At 44.9% G+C, this 23,323-nt stretch overlaps 1 protein-coding gene across 3 annotated transcripts in view; it reads left to right on the top strand.

The window, feature by feature from the left end:
• Positions 1 to 23,323, top strand: part of LOC146788645 (putative cation-transporting ATPase 13A4) — a 361,715-nt gene that overhangs the window by 123,423 nt on the left and 214,969 nt on the right. For all 3 annotated transcript variants that reach the window (XM_085635857.1, XM_085635855.1, XM_085635856.1), the window contains exons 10-11: positions 513 to 683; positions 14,483 to 14,640. In XM_085635857.1, coding sequence (XP_085491983.1) covers positions 513 to 683; positions 14,483 to 14,640 — 329 coding nt within the window. The remainder of the gene's footprint in view (positions 1 to 512; positions 684 to 14,482; positions 14,641 to 23,323) is intronic.

A 23,323-nucleotide genomic window follows, 5' to 3' on the forward strand; every position in this document is an offset into this window, starting at 1 on the left:
GTTTTTAAAACAAAGAAAATCCTTGCAACCAGGGAGTTGGGAGGGCTGTTTCTGGCTTCAGCGAGGTTCCCTACAATGTAGAACCAGGATTAAAAGAAAGTAACATTTTCTCCTGCATTATAGGATTCACACTGACATTCAAAAAGGTAGAATAGAATATCAAGTACATCCCTAGTTCGTGGTTGTCAAGATATTATACAAGAGAAATAAATGTTACTCCTAGGTACTAGTGCTCAAGATATAATTAAGTCACAAAAACTCTTCAAGATTGTGTGTGTTTGCATTCATGTTTGCAAGTGCATTTCTCTTGTCTTGAGGATTGTTGAAGAAATCTGTTGAGGTCCTATTTAGGATTTTGTTGTGTTACAGTTTTTCCTACTGCTTCTGAACATTAAAGGTTTTTAAAAGTTACTTGATAAATACCTCAAAGATCACTGACCCACTCCTGAAGAAGAACTCTTTCTACCAGAGCTTTGGTTATGAAAAGTAATGCAGAATATTTGTTCTTAAAGGAGAGAGTGTCCCAGTCACAAAGACGCCATTACCTGACGCGGACAGCCTCACGCCCTGGAAGGTGTACAGCGGAGAAGATTATAAGAGACACATCCTGTTCTGTGGCACCAACGTCATCCAGAGCAAGGCATCTGGTCGTGATCCTGGAAGAGCTGTAGTTCTGCAAACTGGTTGGTCTCCTGAGTCCATTGCCTTTGTTTTTAGGTCTTGGCTGTAGACAACTTCACCAGTCTGTCGCAGGCTTATTGTTGTTTAAATATTACATACCAGTAATGTTGACTTTGGTTCTGCTTCATGCTTATGATTGGATGGCTTAGTTTATCTCCTGTCTCCCTTCTAATTTGATGCCTTTTCCTCATTATTTTACATTTGTTTCCCCGGGACCTTTAAAGTCTTACAGTGTTCGGATTGGATAAGACGTATCCTTCCTCTTCTGAATTGCAGGCACTCTTTTTTCTTTTCCTTTCAGCACTCCATGGGAACGCATGTGTTTCCTTGTTCCTTTTAACTTTCCTACCACACTGCTTTCTCTTACTGCTTTCTCCCACATCTTGGTTCCCCATTCCGCTTTTCAGAATTGAGTGCCCCCAACCCCACACGTTCTCTATCCTATATGCCCACTCAAAGATGTTCTCCGGTCTGGCTCCCCATTCTGCTCCTCATTTTTTTTTCTTCTTCTTTATGCGAGGGTCTGGCAGCCTCAGAGAGTTATTGGTCACTCACTATCATTTGGGCACTCCCACACACTTTCTTTTTGCCTTTTAATTTACCTGTCTAAAATGGACCTTGCCCATTGTTGCCCGGATATGAATTTACCTTGAAAAATGAAAAGACAAGAGGCATTTGGCAAAAGAGGAACAAGTTAGTATAATTAAACCCAGCATCTGGGAGAGCATTGACAGAGTCCTGTCTGAAGACAGTCTCAAAGTAGAGACGTTTTGGCCGATCATATATATAGTTTGTGAGGTACAATACAATGATTTTACATTCTTAGAGATTATGCTGGTCAGAGAATAGTCATAAATCTTACATACAACCATCTGATAAGGAAGACACAGGTGGCTCTCGACCTCGGGGAGAGCTAGTGTGGATCAGTGTGTATGCATCCAGATGTACGACAAGGGGAATGCATGATCACTATGTGTGGTGTGAATGCTGTGTCCTGATTGGCTGAGTGTTCCTGACTGTATGTGGTATCCAACTTTGTGTTATTTTGGTAACGTGTGCTTTTGGCCAAACATGTTTTATTGGGGCCCATTTCCTTGGACCCGTTTGTGGTGTAACTGCCTATCTGTGGGATCTATCAGGGTTTTCCATGCTTGCCCGTTTGTCTTCGAGCTGAGTGTAACCCCACCTGTGACCTATTAATCGGTAGGCCTGTGTTTGGGTCATGGGGCCTGTCTGATCACATATCTCTGACACTGGGTTGATGGAGAGGCAATCTTGGGTAAATTTGACAGCAATGATATGAGTTTGTATTGCATGTACATAGAACATGGTGGTCATTGATATCATATTTACCGACATTCTCATTATTATGCGTACAGTTGTCATAGTATATCGACATTGCTTTTAATGGTATTGACATTGTTATGCGTGCATAGTTCATGGCGTACATTGACATTGCATTTATTGATATTGCCGCTGTTGTGCATGCATATATCATGGTGTACATTGACATTGCATTCACCGATATTAACACCGTGTTGAAGTTGTAAATTAAAAATGCTAAAATAGCCCTTTTTGTCTCCGCGAACCTATGCGTTACGAGTATGACTCATTCATACAAATCGAAGGGCATTTTGGGAAAACTTTTTCTTAAATAGAAACTCATTCAAAGATGGCCACAGATGCATTTGTACTCATGTGCATGTGTTGTGATGCAGTGGTGGTTGTGTTACCATTGGATAACTGCAAAGCAAGCAAGCAGTGGCAAAGCCAACAGCTTCATCTCTCCTAAAAGAGATCTACTGAGTTTGCCAATGCTAGTTAATATTTTTTTGTGATGATTTTCACAAAGGTGTGGTAGGGTGCATCGTGGTTGCATATTTGTTAAAGAAACCCTCCTGCCAGATATAGCATCAGTGCTTAATTTGAGCCGGTGGTGTCCAGTGCTTGGCACCCTCACTTAATTGTCAACACTGATGCTTGTGACAGTCTGTCAACTAGTGGCACTGTGTGGCTAATTTAGCGATTACTATTAAACAACAAAAGAGTATGAGTGAATCAAAACAGAGAGAGTAAAACCAGTACACAAAATCCTTCAGATGTTGTAAAAAGAGCCCTCCCTCACCATCCTGATTGGTGACATGCTTCATCGTTGGGCTCCCACCAGGGAGGTCAAATACCTCCCCGGTGTGCTACTACGCCTGTTTACAGCGGAGTTGGTGATTGAGTGTGAGTGCAAAGTGAAAAAGAAATGCCTGGGTTTTAAACCAAAACTATTTATTGTGGTATATCCGGCATTTATTAAAAAAGGGGGTTTCATATAACTATTACCAGATCTGGTTAGCTATCCCTTAATGTGCAAAGTAAAAAGTGGTCAACATGTTTCTGCCTTTGAAGTATGTTTACCAGGCATTCGTCAGAACCTCACTACTCCGGTGGTATGCACACGCTAAGGTGCACCCAACCGTTGGTAGTATAAACAAAACAAAAAAAGACTCACAGTTTTAACCGCGAACTTCACGGTTTTCTGAAGAACAAATGTAGCTGTAGAAATAAACAGAAATACAGATAAGATGTATTTACATAGGACGCAATGCATAAATCAAGAGCATGTCATCATGTGATACAAAAAGTACTGGCGTGGAAACTCCCTTTACCAAGTGGGTACCATAGATTCAGTAACTGGATGCTTTGTAAAAGGCTATTAGACTGAACAGCAAAGGTTGCTTCAAAACATTTTTTTGAATGAATATACTGCACCACTTGATGGATTGTAGAATTTACTTAACCCAAGGTGCTTTTACAATAAAGCTGTAAAACTAGACAGCAAATATTATCTCAAACCTATTAGAAAGAGCCAACTACATGTCACCAATACTCTGAAGGTGTTCTCTGTAGTGGTAAATCAACTTATAGAAAGCAACTTTCTGAAAGCGAACTCAACTCATCGGTCACGTAACTCAAGAGTATAGAAGCCTCAAAGATGTCATAAATTGAGTCAGGCCATTCACAAAAACTATTTATAGAAAACGAACACAGAATAAACTTACTTAGAGCTACAGTAAGCCTTACATCATAGATCCAGTAGGGGGGCGCGCACTTATTGTCACACTCTAGGAGATAGATAAAAGTAGATTTTAAGAGTTTGACCACTTGAAAAAATAACCAGCAAAGATGAAAGCCAAAGCGCTGGCTGTAACATCGCCCCATCAAACTTACTTCGTCAAAGCGCTGCACCCGCCAACACACCTACTGCTCCCTCATTCAAGGACCCCGTGGATTCCAACATTAGTTGGTCTATTGGTTTAAATGTCGGAAGTGACCAATCAGTGTGTACAGCCTCATGCATCACATGACTGTATCAATCATGGTGGAAGTAAACTTTCAATGTGTAACATCACTCATCATGTGACTTTGTTGTATCCAATTACGGAGAGGAAAGTACACGCTTGTGGTTCTGACGCTCGAAAAAGCGCTAGAACGCTCAACTCCCCGCTCCTACGTAATCAGTGTGTACAGCCTCACGCATCACATGACTGTATCAATCATGGTGGAAATAAAGTTTCAACGTGTAACGTCACTCATCATGTGACTTTGTTGTATCCAATTACGGAGAGGGAAGTAGTCGCGTGTGGTTCTGATGCTCGAAAAAGCGCTAGAACGCTCACCTCCCCGCTCCTACGTATTCTCCTCAGACTCAAACCAAAATCAAAGCGAACAGAAAAAAACACAGATCAGAAAAGAACGCGGAGCACTAGACTGCTCGTTTCTTTTTTCAATTCCTTTTTCAAAAATTCACCTCAAAACTTTATTTTGTGGAGGGGCGAACAAAAAGCAGGCCGTCTGATTTAATGCAAAAGCTAACTGTAGATGTAACCTTCCCCTTCCATCTCTCCTCATATCTTGACAGCGAAATTCAAATTGAACAAAAAAACACCTAAGGAAGATATCAAATAACCCAGGAGCCATGAAGGTGCAAATCTGATTAATGGCGCATAACTGTACTCCAAGGTATATTATCGTTTAGTCCAGTAACATGAGTAGCTAAACGATACACACACCGTTGCTCTTTTTCATACAATCTTTGGGCTACGTTGTTACCTGCTGACAGGTGTTCAATAATAGTCCAATTAAGATCTTCAATTGTGTGATTGGCCCGGAGCTAGTGGTCGGTGAGTTTTGTAGTACTGCGCCTACACCTTACATTACTCCGATGTTCACATATTCGTTGTTTTATCTTCCTTGCTGTCATCCCTATATAACGCAGTCCACATGGACAGGTTATAAGGTAAACAACACGGCTGGTATTACAATTTGTGTGTAGCCTCTGTGTCCAGATTTTGTCAGTTTCTAGATTTAGATTTTTACTTGCTTTTGTTAAATCCCACTCTGCCGCATCGAGTACTTCAGTGAGGCCCTTAATAGTTTCGTCCTGAGGTATACTTGTGGCCAGGCTCTCAATGTCCAATGACACTAAAAACGTAGTGTCATTGTCCACAGCCAGTTCCTGTATGAGGGCCAAAAGATTTTTTGTATCCTTTAAATAGGTGGAGGTCTTTTGTACCAAGGGTTTTAGAAATTCATCACAATAACGAGACAGGGGCTCCAGAAGGGAGCCGATCCCAGAAACTATGGGACGCCCGGGTGGTGGGGTCCTATTTTGTTTTTAAGGGAATGTAGAAATATGGTATAATTCCTGCACTAGATGGCGAAAAATCTGCATCATGCTTGGAGATATGTTCATTCATTTCCGCCATATGGACCAAATTGTTGATCATTTCTTTTAGATCTAGCGAGGGGTCACTAGACAATGGGGTGTAACTTTTAGGATCATTAGGAAGACGTCTACATTCTTTATCATAATCACTGATATCCTGGATCACAACTCCACCACCATTGTCCTCTGGTTTTATCACTATTGCGGTATTGGATTGTAGAGTTTGAAGCGCTTGAAATTCAACTGCACTCATATTCTTAAAAATCTCAGTTTCATCAAAGGATTAAACATCCCAAAATACTGCTTGTTCAAATGCAATTATTTCCGCTGGGACCGTATGTGGGGGAGGATTAAAAGTTGATTTTGGCCTAAGACCAGTGTCACCTCGAGTTTCAGTAATCTCAGTTGGGTCCAAATTCTCAAAGAAAGCTTTTAATTTTCTGAAGAATTCGGCCAACTCACAGTGAAGACGGAATTTGTCCAAACGGGCCGTCAGGACAAATCCCAGACCTTTCTCAAGCACTGCCTGTTCACTGGATGTCAAAGTAACACTCGAAAAGTTGGTTACTAGGGTTGTGTGTTGCTGGGTCCCGCTTGTTGGTTCTGTGTTTTGCTGCAGGTGTTGTTCCCTACTATCTCCTCTGCTCCCCAATGAACTTGACCTGTTCCTCTTCTTTTGCCCCGACCTCTCCGACCCCTCTCTAAAAAAGGGGGGCGGTAGGTATTCTGCGTAAATGCTTGCTGGGGCATGAATGCAGCATTCCAACCCATCATGGGAAACTGTGGTTGTTGGAATTGGTTATGGAAATTCATGCCTCCTGCTGTCGGAAACGGTGGCCAAACCTCTTGATGATGATAATGCCTATTCCATCCTCTACCTGTCCCTCGCTGTCTCTGTCTAGCACTACCCCCACTAGAGCCACTGGTGGTCGATGCATCATCTTCTGATGTATCAGAATTGTTGTTATCTTTTGGGGGAGGAAGAAAATCAGGATCAGCATAAGGATAGACTTTCAGAAAAGAGAACCTTTTGAGATCCTTTTGAAATTTCTGAGCCTTGGACTGTGTCAAATTATCTTTATACTCATTGATTTCTCTATTGAGTTTGTCCAATTTCTTTTTATAACCTGTAAGAGTTGCCCTGAAGTGGGTCTCGGTCTGTTGGATCTCGACCATTATAGCCTCGGAGAGTCTCAATGCTGTTTTAATAATGAGAACCAGCCAGTTGCCGGTACACCGCCATGCTATCCGGGCCCATTCCTTTCCAAATAATGCATCATCAAGATATATATGTGGCGCATTTGTCACTCATAGACCTCTTGGGGCTATATTGTTCCTCAGATATTCTGTGAGGATGGTGCCGTGTAGAATAGTGCGTATACGGTTCCATTTTTGCTCTGATAAGTTGTCCCATTCTGTAGTCTGGGAGATAGTTTGTGATATGGAGACATCAGCAAAGAGGGAAGGGCCAGCCAAAAGGGCATCCGCTTCCTCATTAGAATAGGCCAAGCCTAGATTCTCCATGTGGAGAACATGACAATCAGGAGTTCGAAGGCAGAAAAAACTCTCGCAGCTGTGCGCTTTAGCGATTAGCACAACTGCAGTTAATTATTAATTAAGAATAACTATTACCTGCCGCCCCAGACATTCTTATAGCTACGGGGGCCTGGAATAGTCTGCATTGTCACACTCGTAAGAGTGTGAGGGTAAGTAGCTATGTAGCTGCTGTCATTGGCAGCATTGCAGGGGCAATGTGTGGTGCCAGCTGCAGTGCCTCCTAGCGTGAACTCAGGCTATTATTTTTTTTAACAAATTAAGTACTGCATAAGATTAGTTCAAATCACTGTGGATATCTGTGTCCCGATCTAGGAATGATGTCAAGGGATTCAAAGGCGACTTGCTGTACGCCTATCTAAAATCTGATATGTTTTACTTTATTCCTGTCAATTCATAATGACACTCAAACACATCGTTTGAAATATGTTAATACCCCCTTGTGTGCATTAGACGTTGCCAGTGGGTATTTTTCTTTATATCTGCAGTGGCCTAACGCGAAAGGGTGGGGGCTTCCGATAAGATTTGTGAGCTACCCCAAAAAATTCATTTAGGTCTCACAGATACAAAGACCTTGGGCTAAGCAGAGGTCCCCAAGACCAAAGAGGGACCCCTTGTCCGACATTGCAGGTGCCTGTGTTATGCATCTTAGTACACACACTGTTGAAATACAGCAAAATACTATAAAGTCTTTAAAATATGACAAGCAACGTGTCAAACAGTTTATTGAACATCATTTTTAAACCTTTCAAATTAAATTTTGCCATCAACCTATGACACAAAAATATCTGTCCCCCTCTCACCAGCATCATCAACTCAGCGATCAGATGCGCCACAGTCCCAGAATCAGGGAAGCATGTCGAAGTAAAACCACTTCTGGAAAATCCCACAGTGGAGCCATCTGACATCAAGAACTAAAGGCCCATCTGGTACCGCTCTTTCAAGAACAGGGTGCTGGAGAAAGCATTCAACCACCTACTCACGTATTACTTTGAATCCAACCACTTGCTTGACCCCTCCGAATCTGGATTTCGCCCCAACCGCAGCACAGAAACCACCCTTATAGCTGACATGGATGACATAAGCAATATCATTGACCGCAGTGAATCAGCAGCCCTGATCCTCCTCGGCCTGACAGCAGCCTTCTACACAGTCTCACACCACGTCTTCATTCAAAGACTTCACTACATCGGCAACTGCAGCAACGCCCTCAAGCTACTATCCCCTTTCCTCACCGGCCGCATCCAGACAGTCTGCCTTCCACCGTACAACTCCAACTCTAAAAGCATCATATGCAACGTACCCGAGAACCCCTCTTTCAGCCCCACACTGTTCAATGTCTACATGACAAGCACCCATTGTTCACAGGCACAATATAAACATCATCTGGTACGCCAACACCACCCAGCTCATATCCTCCCTCGCCAAAGACACAGACACCACTAGAGCAAACTTCTAGAACGTTCTAGAACGCCATGACTGACATCGCCGGCTGGATGATAACCAACTGCCTCAAACTCAACACCGTCAGGACTGAAGTTCTCCTCTTCAGAACACCCCACTCACTGTGGGACAACTCCTGGGGTCCTCCACCCTCGGACCAGCACTCACCCCCACCATCCATGCCCGCAGCCTCGGCGTCATCCTTGACAGAGAGCTCTCCATGAGACAACAGGCCAACTCGCTTCCTGCAACCTGCTTCAACACCCTTAGAATGCACCGCAAGATCTTCAGGTGCATCCCAACAGACACCAGGAGACCCGCGTTTGCAGAGTGGTGATGAAAGGGGGCTGGCCTCGGGTGACTTGCTGGGACAGCTTTTTGTTTTCTTTTATTATTGCACAGGGGCCACGCAGCCTCCTTCCCCATAAAGCTCCCGCCAAGCAACAGCAAATAGCTATGTCCTTGGGGTGGGAAACCCGGGACATAGCAGGATCCGGCCCTGGGGGGTGCCACACGGTGCAGGGATTTACAGTGGAGCGCAGTAGGTGCCCCCTCTGCCCACAACCGGAGGCTGCAGAAGAAGGAGCTCTTGCTAGGGGCCCCCAAAGTCACTTTAAGAAAGCCCAACATGGAAACCCTGTCAGAAACCGACATCTTGATCCCGACGGCGAAAACTCCATATGTAAGGGATAATGTTGCAGTTTCAACTGGCCCACAGGCTCCTTGAGCCCATTGGAAATCAATTGGATTGACTGACGGGTTTTCAAATCCGACCGCTGTCATTGTATTACGGCGGTCGGTTTTGAATCCTTGGTTGCATTCAGAGGTTTTTCAACCGACATCCACATTAGGGCCTTAGTATCTGTTACGTCAAATCTTTACCCTGATGTTAACATTTTCTGTAGAACCAAAAATCTTGTGTTGAACATATTGGACACAAATCATCAACTCTCACTTGCACGCAGAGTTACTCCTGAATGCAAAGATTTATATAACCTATGATGCATGAAAAGCACATGCGTTTTCTAAACACTTACACCCATTAGCTGTACACAGGCTGTACGAAATTAGGTATAGAAATAATATGGTAGCTACCCACCACTTTGTAAACAATAAAACAAACTAACACACTCATTGGATGATGTATTCAGTGACGTCATCAATTATGTAATTTGAGATGTCATCAGTGATGTCATCAATGATGTAATAGAACATGTCATGAGAGATGTAATATGTCAGGTCATAAGTGTCACAGCATGTTGCAGGTTAGGCCACCATTCAGCGAGGTCCATGATGCAATGCTGAGAGAGGAGGAGTTGGCCTAACGGCTAGGGCGGTCGACCTTGAATCTGGGGAACTGGGTTCAAGTCTCAACAATGACGCTGAACATCCTGTGATTCTGGGCAAAGCACTTAATCTCCCCTTGCCTAACAAAAATGAATGTGTCCTTGTGTAACAAAACTGGTGCTATGTAAAGCGCTCTGATACCCGATACCTACGGGTCAAGATTGCGTTATATAAAACTCCGTAAAAAAAATAAATGGTGTCAGGATGAACGCAGGAGGAAGGTTGTTATGCCCTGCATAGTTATCGTTGTGCTCTGTGGTAGAAAGTAGACGCTGGTAGCCAAGTAGATTTAACATGTACCTTTAATCTGTAGTCGGTTCAAGTACATCCAGATGGTAAGTAAGTACATCATAGGGATAGTCCAGGTAACAGGTGAAGTATAAGTAGATTAGCCAGTAGTCAAGCCTTAGTTCCATATCACAGCATACCCCTTGTAGTATCAAACCCCACCAGGAGCAGCCTGCCTGCTGCTCAGCCCCTCTCTCTCTAACTGTCATTCCTCACTCACTCAGACACCCACCATTCCATGCATCACTGCATTCCCAAAATTCTACAGTAAACATGCACATTGGCTGAGCAGCAGGAAGAAAGGGTGAAATGTGGAAAATAGAATAACTATGCAGGGCATACCAAAGTTGTTTGTGAACAAACAACAAACTAAAACAACAAGCTAAAACAACAGTCTAAAACAAATATCAAAATAAGAATGGTGCTGATCAGTAGTCCTCCTGAGACTCTCAAAAGACCTGGCAAGACAGTCCATTATCACCCAAGGTGGAAAGTGAACCTGATTCCTTTCAGGGGATATTGAGTAACTGCTCGAGACGAGGGCCAGGTGACAGAACTAGGAATACCGAACACATTGTGTTACGACATCACACATCAGGCCGCTCTCTGATCGCAACACACATAATAGCACGTCATATAAATTCAGCACACGTTACACATCACACTAGAACATGCAGTATAGAAAATGTGCAGCGAATAGGTGCGTGATTTCTGTTCTCACACGGGTATAACTAGGCAAATGATACACAGTTACATCACCATACAATTAAAACAAGGTTTCATAAATATACACTTAATACATAAACACCAAGGGGCATATGTATCAAGCAAATTTTTAGTCGCAAACGCTGCGATTCGCAAAATACAGCGTTTGCGATTAAAAATTTGCAAAACGGGATGTATTAGGCAAATTCCCAACGCAAATTTAAGGAATCGCGAATTTAGCGATTTCTTAAGTTTGCGTAAGCATTTAAGAAATCGCAAATTGCGATTTCTTAAATGAAATGTAACACTCACCAAAGGATTGCGATTAATCCTTAAGAAATCGCAAATTACCACCAACTACTAGTTGGTGTTAATTTGCGATTTCTTTTAAAAATGCAAGTTTTGTAATTTTACAAAGTGCCACGTGACGCACATACATGCCCTTAGGGCATGTATGTGCGCCATATGACCACACATGCTAATTTTAGGGGTGTATCAGGGTGTCATCTTGACACCCTTGCACCTTTGAAATTATTCTCAAATTGCGATTAGCAAATTGCGATTCGCAATTTGAGAATTACTTCCCATACATTCCTATGGGTCTTCTGGCCCATAGGAATGAATGGGCAAGTATTCCTTAATTGCGATTTCGCAATTTGCTAATCGCAATTAAGGAATTTTAAGAAATCGCAAAAGGTTTGCAATTTTTTAAATACATCCCGTTTTGCAATTCTCAAATAGCGATTTCTTAAAAATCGCTATTTGAGAATCGCAAATGGTGATGTTGATACATATGCCCCCAAGAGTCCAAGGCTCTTCTCGGAATTTCAGGTGCCTGAATGCACAACTCAACAAGAGAGTTGGACTCTAAAGGTTGCCATCTGCAATCAGCAAGGAAGTTACAATGTTTCCAGGGCCAAGACGTCATGGCCTGGTGGCAAAATTATGCATGGAGAAAGATTCCCACCCAAGATGTGTGGTGGCCCCTGGCCAGAATCTCAAAAACGGTTCAAGTACAAATATAAGGAAGAAGCACTTATTGGTTCCAAAGTTGTCAAATCTGAAATTTTGGGAGTGAGCTGGATGCGATTGCTTTGCCAAGATTCCCTGATGCGAAGCACCGAACATTCCAGAATCGGGCTATTTGTAGCCCCAAGTCAAGTAAGATGGCCGCCGAGATTTTGAAGTCTCGCAAGACAACCGCATCAGACCTCTGTCAGAGTCCTGTTGTCATTGGGGCTCCGGCTCATGGCGTGCTGCCAAGTCTGTGGTGGAGTTAAAGCCCAATAATATCTGCAGGCATGAAATGTCCTCAACATACAGCCTGACGTAGGAGAATGACTAAGCATCCTATAGCTGCCCTATCCTTACAGCAAAGGTACAGAGTCTGATCTACAAGTGGCAGTACAGCACATGCATAGGGTGTATATGAACTAAGTCCCACCCTAGCCCTAAGGTGCGCCTGTGCACCCTAATCATTAATGGGTGTGTGCGCCCTAACAACTACGCCTTAAGCACTAATGTTTGGGTGTGCAGCATGCCAAAGGAGATGCCAAGATAAATGAAGGACTAGCGGCAAAGGGCACCAGCCCGTTACAGTAGAGGCAAGCATATTTGCCACCTGTGGAGTTCTAATAATAAGCAGTGTATGGCGGGGCACAAGATATAAACTATAAAGGGTAAATTTATTTGGTTCTTTTTGTTCAAAATATTAATGTAGTCACTGACATATTCCCCTAACTATAACATTACTTTAACCTTTGTTTTTTTAAGTGAATTTCTAAGTTCTTTTTTAAACAAAAACAGATCTTTTTTATCACACTAACTTATAAAGTAACTTTTTTTCAGTGCATTTCTTTTTTTTTTTACGTTAATTACGTAAATTACCATACCGAAAGATAACCAACCACCACGCCCGGCCTTAGGCTATGCACAACAGGGGGTTGGCAACAGGACCGAGGCTGTGGCCAGGCCCAGCAGTCAACCCATCCGGACACAGAAATCGCCCCGTAGACACCCAAAATACAAGCAGCTCACAGCATTTCAGCACACATGGTTTGGGGTTGGCTGCAAGGCAGGACTTGCAGCCAAGCCCTGGTTCCAATTCTCAGCAGGCAGCCACTCAGACGCAGCCAATCCCACACTATGCACAGCATATGCTCATGCATGGTGTCAGGTTAGCCACAGGCTATTGCATTCAGGCACTGTGGCACAAACCCCCAACAGGCTGCCAGCCCCACACCGTGCACAGCCTCTGCCATTCTCAGAATAGGATTGGCTATCGGGCCCCAGGGACCCCATTTCCTCGGGGCAAAACATATATATTACAGGGAAGTGGTGTTCAGCTCCCTCCCTGACCCTTAGTTGGCCCTGTGAATCTATCCCCAGGGCCAAATACAATTAAACAGTGGAGGACGGCTGCAGCCCCAACCCCAAGCCTTAATACGCTCTGGGGACCACAATCCTCAGTGCCAAATACAATAAAAATGGGGAGTGACAGCATGACCTCCTCCCCAAGTCTTCGTGGCCCCGGGGACCTCATCCCTGGGTACCAAAATCTAAGAGGAGGGGGTGAGCAGCCCACTCTCCCAAGTCTTATTAAGCCCCGGAAGTACCATACCCATGGGTCAAAAATAATAAAAAAGGAGTGGTGGGCCACGTGGCCTCCCTCTTCAAGACTTCACCCTAGGGCCATTTTCTGTTTGAAAGTGGAGGGGGTAGCTGCACAGCCCCTGAGACTTATCAGGCCCTGGGGACCCCATCACCGGGGCCAAATTAATAAAAATAAGGAGGGGGCATGCAGCCCCTTCCCTAAGCCTTTTTAGGCCCTGAGAACCCCGTCACTTGTGGCTGAGTAATTAATAAAGGGAGGGGGGTGCATGGGCCCCTTCCCTGAACCTAATTCGGCCTCAGGGGCTAAAATGTAAATAATAGGGGAGAGAGGTGCACTTTATCTTGCCTCTGACTAGCCCTGTGGAGGACACTCTACAGATGTTTACCAATTTTACTCAGACCAGACCCCAGGTTCACAACCTAAATGCATCATCCCAACTTTGGACTCCCTTTAACAGAGCTTTCAATAAACCACAAAATATTCTGGACCCATCGGACCTGACCCCTAAGCCATTTAAGAGCGATCTGCTTTAACTGATCCCCCCTTCTTGTAAGCACAATTTTCCACTCCGTCTTCTTCTCCTGGCGTATGTTAGCCATCATAGCCTCACAGATTCTTCCCTCACCAATCCATGATAACCCTTTTATTTATTTGCCATGGTAATATATCAGGTGTGGGTTCTGTGCCTGCCCCATACTCTGCTGCCAAATGTTTGACATTTCAATGCATACATTTACAACGCATGGCTTTACAACACGGTCATTACAACGACCGCGTTGTTACCACGCGTGCCATTACATCGCAAGTCGTATCAACGACTTGCTGTAGGGGGTGCGCTAGACTTAGGAATAGTATTAATTACTATTCTTACTCCAGTTTGTGCAACAGCAGGGAAGATGTTGGATTTAAGTTCCAAAACATTGCCTGCTGTTGCACGCCCCATACAGCAAGTCGTTGATACGTGTTCAATGTAATGGCATGTGTGGTAACAACGTGGTCGTTGTAACGACCCCGTTGTACATCCATGCATTGTGGAAACAGCATTGTAAATGCTGTTTCCCTCTGCTGTCTATTCACTTCCTTTCAGTTTGTTTATTTTTATCATAATTTCATTGTTTCCTTGTCCCCATTAGGGTTCAACACAGCGAAAGGTGATCTGGTGAGGTCCATTCTGTACCCCAAGCCTGTCAATTTCAAACTACACCGAGACGCCTTCCGGTTCCTCATGTGTCTTATTGGAGCTGGTGTAATTGCAATGATTTACTCAATCATAGTATATCGCTGGAATGAGGTAAGTACATCTTGCAATGCTAAGATCAAGATTTGATACCTTTGTCATTTCATTCTAAAACTTGAAAAACCGAAGATCCTTACAAACCTTATTGCACTATGTGGAAACGTTTGCTGGCAAAGGACCCTTGCCCAGGATTGAATCTTTCATAGATTCACGTGCTTTACACTTGCTTGTCTTTGAGGGAAGAGCCCCGCAGTAGTTACAAGCAGTATAAAGAAAGTAATATACAGCAAAGTTCAAACATGTGACATTGTTAGCCAATTCTATTCCAAAAAAAACTCGAAGCAATCAAGAAGCAGCTCCTAATGCACTCTCCCCTCGAAGGGCCACCATGCCTCAGAAGTCTAACCGCACGTCATGTGAGAGGGAGTCTCTGTGAGCTTGGATCAGTTAGTCAGTATTCCAGTTGATATTCTTCAACTTCTGACCCTTAACTCAAATTCTTCTCTCAGCAGGAATAAGATAATATCCTGGCAGCTAAAGTCTGACAAGAAAAAATGAAGTCAGAAAGACCTAATAAAGGCCAAGCAGATCCTGTGGAAAACTCCGACTCTATACTGAGGATCCTCATAAGAAATGCATATCCTGCCTTTATCCTCTCAGAAACCTAAAGACTGCAAGCATATTATCATACTTATTCAGCTTAAACAATAAAGGATAGAGAAGCCACAATTATCTTATGGTTGCAGAAAAAGAAGGCCAGGTAAAATCCTCCATCTTGGTATGAAGGAGAGGCAACATCATCTCCTCTGCAAAGAAAATGCAAAGACCTGCGAAAAGAGACTCCTCTCAGGAGCACTCCAAAAATGCTTAAGCACTCAGAAATTGCCGTGTGACTGAAAAACCAAAGAATAAGAAGAATCCTTCATCTCCTTCTCACAAAAAATCAGTCAAGATCGGGTTCAAGACTACAACTCGCACATTAAGGTAATAACCTTCTTACGAGAAAAAAAGCCTCAGTGGGCCCATTGTCAATGAAGCACTCATGGATGAAGCCATTGAGGATGACAGCGACAACCACCACATTGATGATGACAACCTTGACCATGATGACAACGTCGCCATCATCTTTGAAAACCAGACGAGACTGTTGACGACTAACCTGTCGACGAGTAAAATACTACAGTCAATGGGAATATCATTAAAAGAACTTTCTACACTCTTTAAACAGAGTGAGTCATCACCCACGAAACCCACAATAGTTCAATGGACGGGCTCATCAATGGGGCAAGCAGAAATCACCCGTATTACAGAAGAAGGGATCTCAGTTTCTATTCATCCAGATTAGACTTTGCCACCACCAGCACATCTACTTGAAATGGAGGAATCAGGTGATGGGGGCCTGTTTTGCCCTGCATAAAGCCAAACTCAACTCCATTTGAAGCGCCAAGAGGATGACACTGAGTAGCTGTAAGGTGGCTTCCCATTCCAATAAAGGCTTCAGACAAAAGTGAGATCTCAAGTAAAAGTGCAATACTCATAGTGTAAGAAATGTCTCCTTTCCTTTGAGCTACATGCAGACACTCCTGCAGCAGTTTCCTTCTCTCCCTCTCACCGCATGCTGTTTGTTCCAGGGCGGCTTCAGTCTCTAGACCGCAGCCCCTTGTTTACAATAGGGACATGGCATCATCCTTGCTGAGCAGCATGTTTGTTTTCTTGTGAGCAAGTTGGGTCCCCGACTGGGTTAAGAATTATGGGGCGAGTTTTCCCTGTATGTTGGCTCAGAAAAATGCTGCGTGCAGAACATTGATACCCATAACCCTTTTTGAAATTCAGTAGGAAATTCACATCATCTGGTGACAAAAGAATCATTATTACATTTTTAGTTAATAAGATGGACGAACACTTGCAAATTATGTCATGTCCTGTTCTGCACCATAAAAGGAGCTCAATTTTTAGTCCAGTTGCATCACAATTGTTTCTGAATCATTGCTTGCTCACTGGATTTCTCATTCTCTGTGTTCTCTACAGTTTCTGTGATTGTGATTCAGCTCGTTGCCCTGTTGCTTGACCTTGTCAGATAGAAGATTTTTTCTGTTTTTCAGTTTTTTGCTCCTTCTTACTAATTCTTTTCTGGAGCATTGCTAGAATTCCTGCTAAATTCTGACATCTGGCACTGCCTCTGGAGATAAGAGGTCTTTACTTTGAACCAACAAGACACTTCAAGCATCAGCCAGAAGACCCTCGCATGACAAGCTGCGACACCAGTTTTTCCCGGAAATGGATCAGTTCCAAGAAATGCCTCATATTCAAGAACTCCTGGGAAAGGTTAACAACTTAGCGTTGCAAGACCAAAGTCTGGCTGTCACAAATGGGGGCCTCCAGTTGACAATGGTTTGCACCTTTGTCCAAACAGGGGCCCTTCCTCCTAGCCAGGATAAGGGGGATACACTCCTAAAATAACCGCTGTTCACCCCCTTGGTAGCTTGGCACAAGCAGTCAGGCTTATCACAGAGGCAGTGTGTAAAGCATTTGCACCTAACCAAAAGTGATACAGTGAAAACACTACAAAAGGACACCAAACCAGTTTTAGAAAAATAATGAATATTTATCTGTGAAAACAAGACCAAAATGATGAAAAGCCAACGTACAGTAATCAAAAGTGTGCACTTTGCAAGAATGACCTTAAAATGAAGCTCCTTGAAGTCGGTAGCTTCGTCCGGGGCTACCGCGATGCAGAAAACAACAGATTCCAACAGTTCCAGTTGACCGCGTCAGTGCGGCCTGGCTTTAGTGACAGCAGGTTAATAAACAGTACCATTGGTTCCGGCTGACTGTGTCAGTGCAGCCCAGTGGTAGCAACCATCGCGTTTGCGATGTGAAGCATAACATTGCCGCGTGCAGTTCCCTCAAGTGGTAGTGCAGGCAATGGCTCAGTAATGGTCGTCCAGCGGCATTGGTGAGACCAGGCCTGTGGTGTGGAGTGAGACAGTGCTCATGGCGGTGCTGACAGGTTTTGGCGCAAGCGACAGTGCCGGTTGATGGGAGCTGGTGTCGGTCGGCCCAGACTGCGGTTTGGTACAGGGTGGTGCATCGTGTGACTTACGATCGGTGCCCCCAAACCATGGTGTGGTCACGGGTGTCGAGGTCAGTGGGCAGGCAACATCGTAGGTGAGACCAGGGTGGTGGAATTAAGCAAGGAAGTGCGGAGTGCTGTGCCCACAGGTCACGGTACAAGCAGCGGCTCAGTGGCGGCAGCGGTCGTCGTCGTCAGTGAGATCAGGGTTGTGGTGCGAAGTGCAGCAGTGCCCTCAGTACACGGAGCCATCAACGGTGTCGGTGCGGCTGCTTTTCCCCTCTGTGACAACTGAAACCCACGGTTCCAGAGGCGGTACCCAGAGGTAAGTGAAGCCCTTACTATCCCTGATACTTTGTGAACAGGAGGCAAGCTCTATTTAAAGCCCTTGGAGATACTCAGCAACAAGTGAAGAAAGTTCAGTCCAGTCCTTTCACTGCCCAAGGCATAAGCTGCAACTGCAGGCCAACCCAACAAAGCAACAACACAGCAAAGGGGCAGTAGTCCTCCTGGCAGTTCTTCCAGCTCTTCTTCTTGGCAGGGTCCTTGATCCAAGCAGGTTCTAAAGTTCTGGAGTTTGGGCCTCAATATTTATTGTTAGACGGACCGGGAGGGTCGGCCAAGGACAAGGGGAGAGGTCTCCGGGGAGAGCCGTCTCCAACGATCGTACAGACGAGTAACTTCCCCCCCACAGATGTACACCACACAAAGATAAGGTTTTGGCGTTCTTTATAAGCAATCTTTAGGTACGATAGAATGGTACAAGGAGGTCAGGACCCAGGGGTCCCCTCGATTCTAGTCTCTTGGTTGGGAAAGGGGGTAGCGGGACAGTCTTGTTACCAATCTGGTAGCTGAGATGGTATGATGGATAGCTCACAATCCTCGAGCTCGGCGTTCTAGATGGACGGGCCGCGGTGGCGCCAGCAGGCCCCGGTGAGGATGGTAGTTACAACGGTCCGCGGCAGCGCCAGCAGGTCCCAGTGAAGGTGGTAGTTACAACGGTCCGCGGCAGCGCCAGCAGGTCCCAGTGAAGGTGGTAGTTACAACGGTCCGCGGCAGTGCCAGCAGGTCCCAGTGAAGGTGGTAGTTACAACGGTCCGCGGCAGCGCCAGCAGGTCCCAACGAGGATGGAGGATGCAGAAGGCCGCGGCAGCACCAGCAGGCAGGACGATAGTTCGCAAGGCAGGGCTACGGCAGCGCCAGTAGTCCGTCAGGGATGAGTTCTTCACGGTGTCTCTCGACTCCAGGATACAACTGCCTTCCTGCTCTGGAGCTGCCCCAGTTATAGGTCTGGCGCCCTTTGATGTCCGGACCCTCGCCCTTGGAGGTCGGGAGGTCCGGGATGAGGGAGTCCAGACACCCAGCAGGGGGGTGGAGCCAGCGCCCGGGGGAGCTGGGGGGCGATCGGCACCTGGCGGGGGAGAGCCATCGACACTTCTTTCTCCCCTCGACCTGCCAAGTGGTCCGTTCACCTCCTGGGTGGATGGTGGTGCCGGGATGTCGGGGCCTGGCCAGGCCCAGGGTTAGGGTCGAGCTGAGGCCACGCGGCCTCGTGGTGCAGTGTCCAAGATGGCGGCCGGGCCGGGCGAGGGAGCCGGTAGTGGTTCGGCCCCATGATACAGAGAGGTCCGGGGGCAGGAGTCCCGTCTGGGGACGGGGTGCGGGTTGTTTCTGTGGGTAACACCTGGGGGGCCGGGGCTCGGGCCCTGTCATGCGGGGAGGGAGCAAGCCCTTCACGTGGCCTGTCCAACATTTATACTCAGTTTATCTTTGTTCTCTTGGGCAGAGAGTGTCTGTGCTCATTCCAAACCAGTTTGGTCCTCTCTGGCCCAGCTTCCCGGCAGGAGGTGGAGACAGCATTGTCCAAGGCAGACCAGGCCCCTTCAGGTGCGAGGAAGTCTCCTCCTACTACTCTAAATGCAGCCCCTGTCTATTCAGCCCAGCCCTGACTCATCCAGGAAAGGCATGACACCCCTGGACCACCCCCCAGTGGCTGTCTGAAGAGAATGCACATCCCCTGCTCCTGTCAATCGAAGGCCAGACAGTCAATCCACAACCTAGCAGAGGCACACAGGATGGCTAAGCAAGAAAATACCTAATTTCTAAAAAGTGGTATTTTCAAACACAGAACATAAGAATCATCTTTTCTAAAAGATGCATTTCTACATTCTGAGTTCAGGCATACTAAACTTTATTTCTCTATTTTTTCGCAATGGAAAATATACTCATAAAATGCTACAGAGTATTCCCCATTCTATCCTATGAGACAGAAAGCCTATCAACAGTGAATAACGAATTACATCAGGATATGCCACACACATCAGGACATGTGCTGCCTTTCACATACACTGCAACCTGCCCATAGGGGTACCTTGGGCCTACCTTAAGGGTGACTCACATGTCATAAAAGGGAAGGTTAGGGCTTGAAAAGTAGATGCATAAGTGAGTGAATGTGTGTGTAAGTGACTGGGTCTGCAAGCAACTATATGGGTGAGTAAGTGGATGTTTTAGTGGGTATTTGGGCAAGTGAGTGGGTGCATGAATAGCTGTGTTAAAGAGTGCATGATTTTGTGAGTGGCTGTATGGGCGTGTAAGTGGGTGCATCAGTGGTTGTATGGATGTGTGAATGGGTATGTAAGTAGGTGTGTGGGTGAGTGACTGGCTGTGTAAGTGGCTTTAAGGGTGAGTGAGTGGATGTGTGAGTGACTGGGTGAATGAGTGGCTGTATGGATGAGTGAATGGGTGTGTGGTTTGGTTCTCTGAGACTGCGGTGGGTGTGTGAGTGGAACTGTGGATGATGTTATCAGTGATGTCATCAGTGATACCATTTGAGATGTCATCAATGATGTCACTAACCATGTTATGAGTGATGTAATATGGGAGGTCATAAGCAGTGCATTACGTGGGCATATATTATAGTTATCACAGGTAAATATAACAGCTGAATTTAACTGGTTTTGTACGAGTGAAATCTGAGCACAACTTTAACATCTCTGTAAAGTTTGTTTTTTTCAGTGAATTTCTAAGGGTTTTTTTTACTCTGTTTCCTAACTATGTCATCCCAGTATCCTTTTGTTTTTTTCAGTGAATTTCTAAGGTTTTTTATTCTATTTCCTAATGATGACTTCCTTGTAACCTTTGTTTTTTTTTAGAGAATTTCTATGGTTTCTTAATGTTATTTCCTACCTGCAACATCCTTTTAACCTTTGGGTTTTTCTGGGCGAATTTCAAAGGTTTTTTAAATTTTATTTCCTAACTCTAACCTGTAACCTTTGAGTGTGGGTGTGCGAGTGAGCGTATAGGTCAGTGAGTGGGTGTGTGAGTGACTGTATGGGTCTGAGTGCGGGTGTGTGAGTGGTTTTGTATGTGTGCGAGTTGGTGTATGGGTCATTGAGTGGGTATGTCAGGGGCTATATGGGTCTGCGAGTAGGTATGTGAGTGACTGTATGGGTCTGTGAGTGGGTGTATGAGTAGTTGTAAGAGCCAGTGACTGGGTTTGTAAATGGCTGTATGGGTTTGTGAGTGTGTGCATGAGTTGCTGTATGGGTGTGTAGCTGGTTTTGTGAGTGATTGTATGGATCTGTAAGTGGGTGTGTGAGTGGCTATATAGATCTGTAAGTAGGTGTATGAATGGCTGTATGGGTCTGTGCGTAGGTGTATAAGTGGTTGTATGGGTTTGTGAGGGGCTGTGTTAGTGGTTTCATGGGTGTGTGAATGGCTGCATGGGTGTGAAAGTGGGTGTGTTAGTGACTGTGTGGGTCTGTGAGTGCATGTGAGAGTGGCTGAATCGGTGTGTGAGTAGATGTCTAAATGTTTGTGTAGTATGTCAGTAGCTGTGTGAGTGAATGGGCCAGAAGATAACCTAACCTTCCACTTTATCCAACAAGAGTCAACAATTTCGCACAAAATATCTACCTAACTAGAGCACTTTCTTCTGGTTAATTGCTAAGTGCTACCTTATTGGACAACTGCCCAGTACGTATTGTACGCTACATCTGCATAATGGACCACGAGAAAATGCCTCCAGTGACAAAGAGGTAAGTCTCCACCAAATAAGGATACATCCTCTTACCTATATGAAGTAAGTGCTGACCCCCATGTGGTGTGTCACCTTGTCATTTACTTGAAACGGCTATCTTCATTAGACAGTTTAGAGTGACAAGCACATTACGGAGGTTAGTAATGAGGTGTTTATATACCCTTTGGATGTCTTCTACATAGGTGACATTATGCCTGGAGGTTAGATCCCATGTCTGTGCACACAAGTAATAGTCTGCTTTGTTTAGACACCATATGAGTTTGGTGGTGGAGGAGGTGGCATCTCTGTTTCATTGGGTGGCTTGGTGGGCATGTCTGAAACATAGCTGGCCTGAACCTGGTTTGAGTAACAGCATCAGTAGGAGAGTGTGTTAAATGAGAGAACGGTCCATAAGGTGCTGTGGTTAGAAGTCAGTGATGAGCAGCCATGTAAGGCACCCTTACTGTTTATAGGTCATCTTTATGGGGAATGGGTGATTCCTCCTGAGGGACTATGTATCAGGGAGGATTCATAACAGGAGCTGGAACACAATACCTGGGAACCCAAGGGCTAAATGGTGGAGCATAAGGCTGACCCGAGTCACCAATGAAAGATTCCACTATGCCCACCTGGTTACATGCCATCACTGGAGTTTTAAAAATAGCTGTAAATAAGAGGAACTGGCTGTACCCCACAGGGCTTGTTTAAGGCTGAAGGTGGCTTATGGAAGATCTCTACAGGAGAGTGAGAAACCCATGTGGGTCACACTGGGCATAGATGAAGCCCTGCATCATCATGTAGAGAGGTTACTATTCCTGTGCCTATAACACAGCCAGAAGCTGGGCCATAGTTTATCCATGGCCATCTTAGACCTGCTTACCGTTTGGTGAGTATCTTCAGGACATCTCTCCACTGCCTAGAAGAGAGATCACAACTAGCCAATGGCTAAATAATCCCGTAAATCCAAGAGTAATTCAGGAGTAAGTCAAATCTGCTGCGAGCAGAATCTTTGTGAACTGGGTCCAATGGGGTCCAATGTATATGTGGGTATATGTAGTGAGTTGTTAATATTATATGTTTGTGGCTTTACATATTTATGTTACTGTGTGATCGGTTTCCTCGCTTTCAAATTTGGTTGTGGGCAAAAAAGATACCCCCTGCTTTATGCCACGGAGACTGGTGTGTGCAGTTAGAGCCTCTGCATGCTTGCTTTGGTGAACCATAATGTTTTTTCTGTTATTTCATGAAGTATGTCCACTCTGTAACTGACCAGATGTTTTTTACTCCAGGTGGTAATAGCAAAGGGGTATTACTGCATGCTATAATATAATGTGTCACATGCCAATATTTTCTAGATGAATGAATGCATATTTCCATTTCTGTCATCAGGGCATGCTTTCACAAATACTTTAAGTTAGACATACATAGATGGTGACCTGAATGAGGAATGTGCATAGTGAAAGAGGCTGGTGATACTTTTCACATCCATGGCACATTTCTAAGGAATTTACTGCTCATTGCTTAAGAGATATGAGCATTCAGGCCATTAATGTAGAGCTCAATAGAAAAGATGTAATGAATGTCCAACTGCAAAGGTAGTAGTTATGGCATTGATCTCAATCTCTGCTTGGCTTCTAAATGCACAG

The sequence above is a fragment of the Triturus cristatus genome, chromosome 11 (genome assembly GCF_964204655.1).
Source record: "Triturus cristatus chromosome 11, aTriCri1.1, whole genome shotgun sequence".
Classification (NCBI taxonomy): domain Eukaryota; kingdom Metazoa; phylum Chordata; class Amphibia; order Caudata; family Salamandridae; genus Triturus; species Triturus cristatus.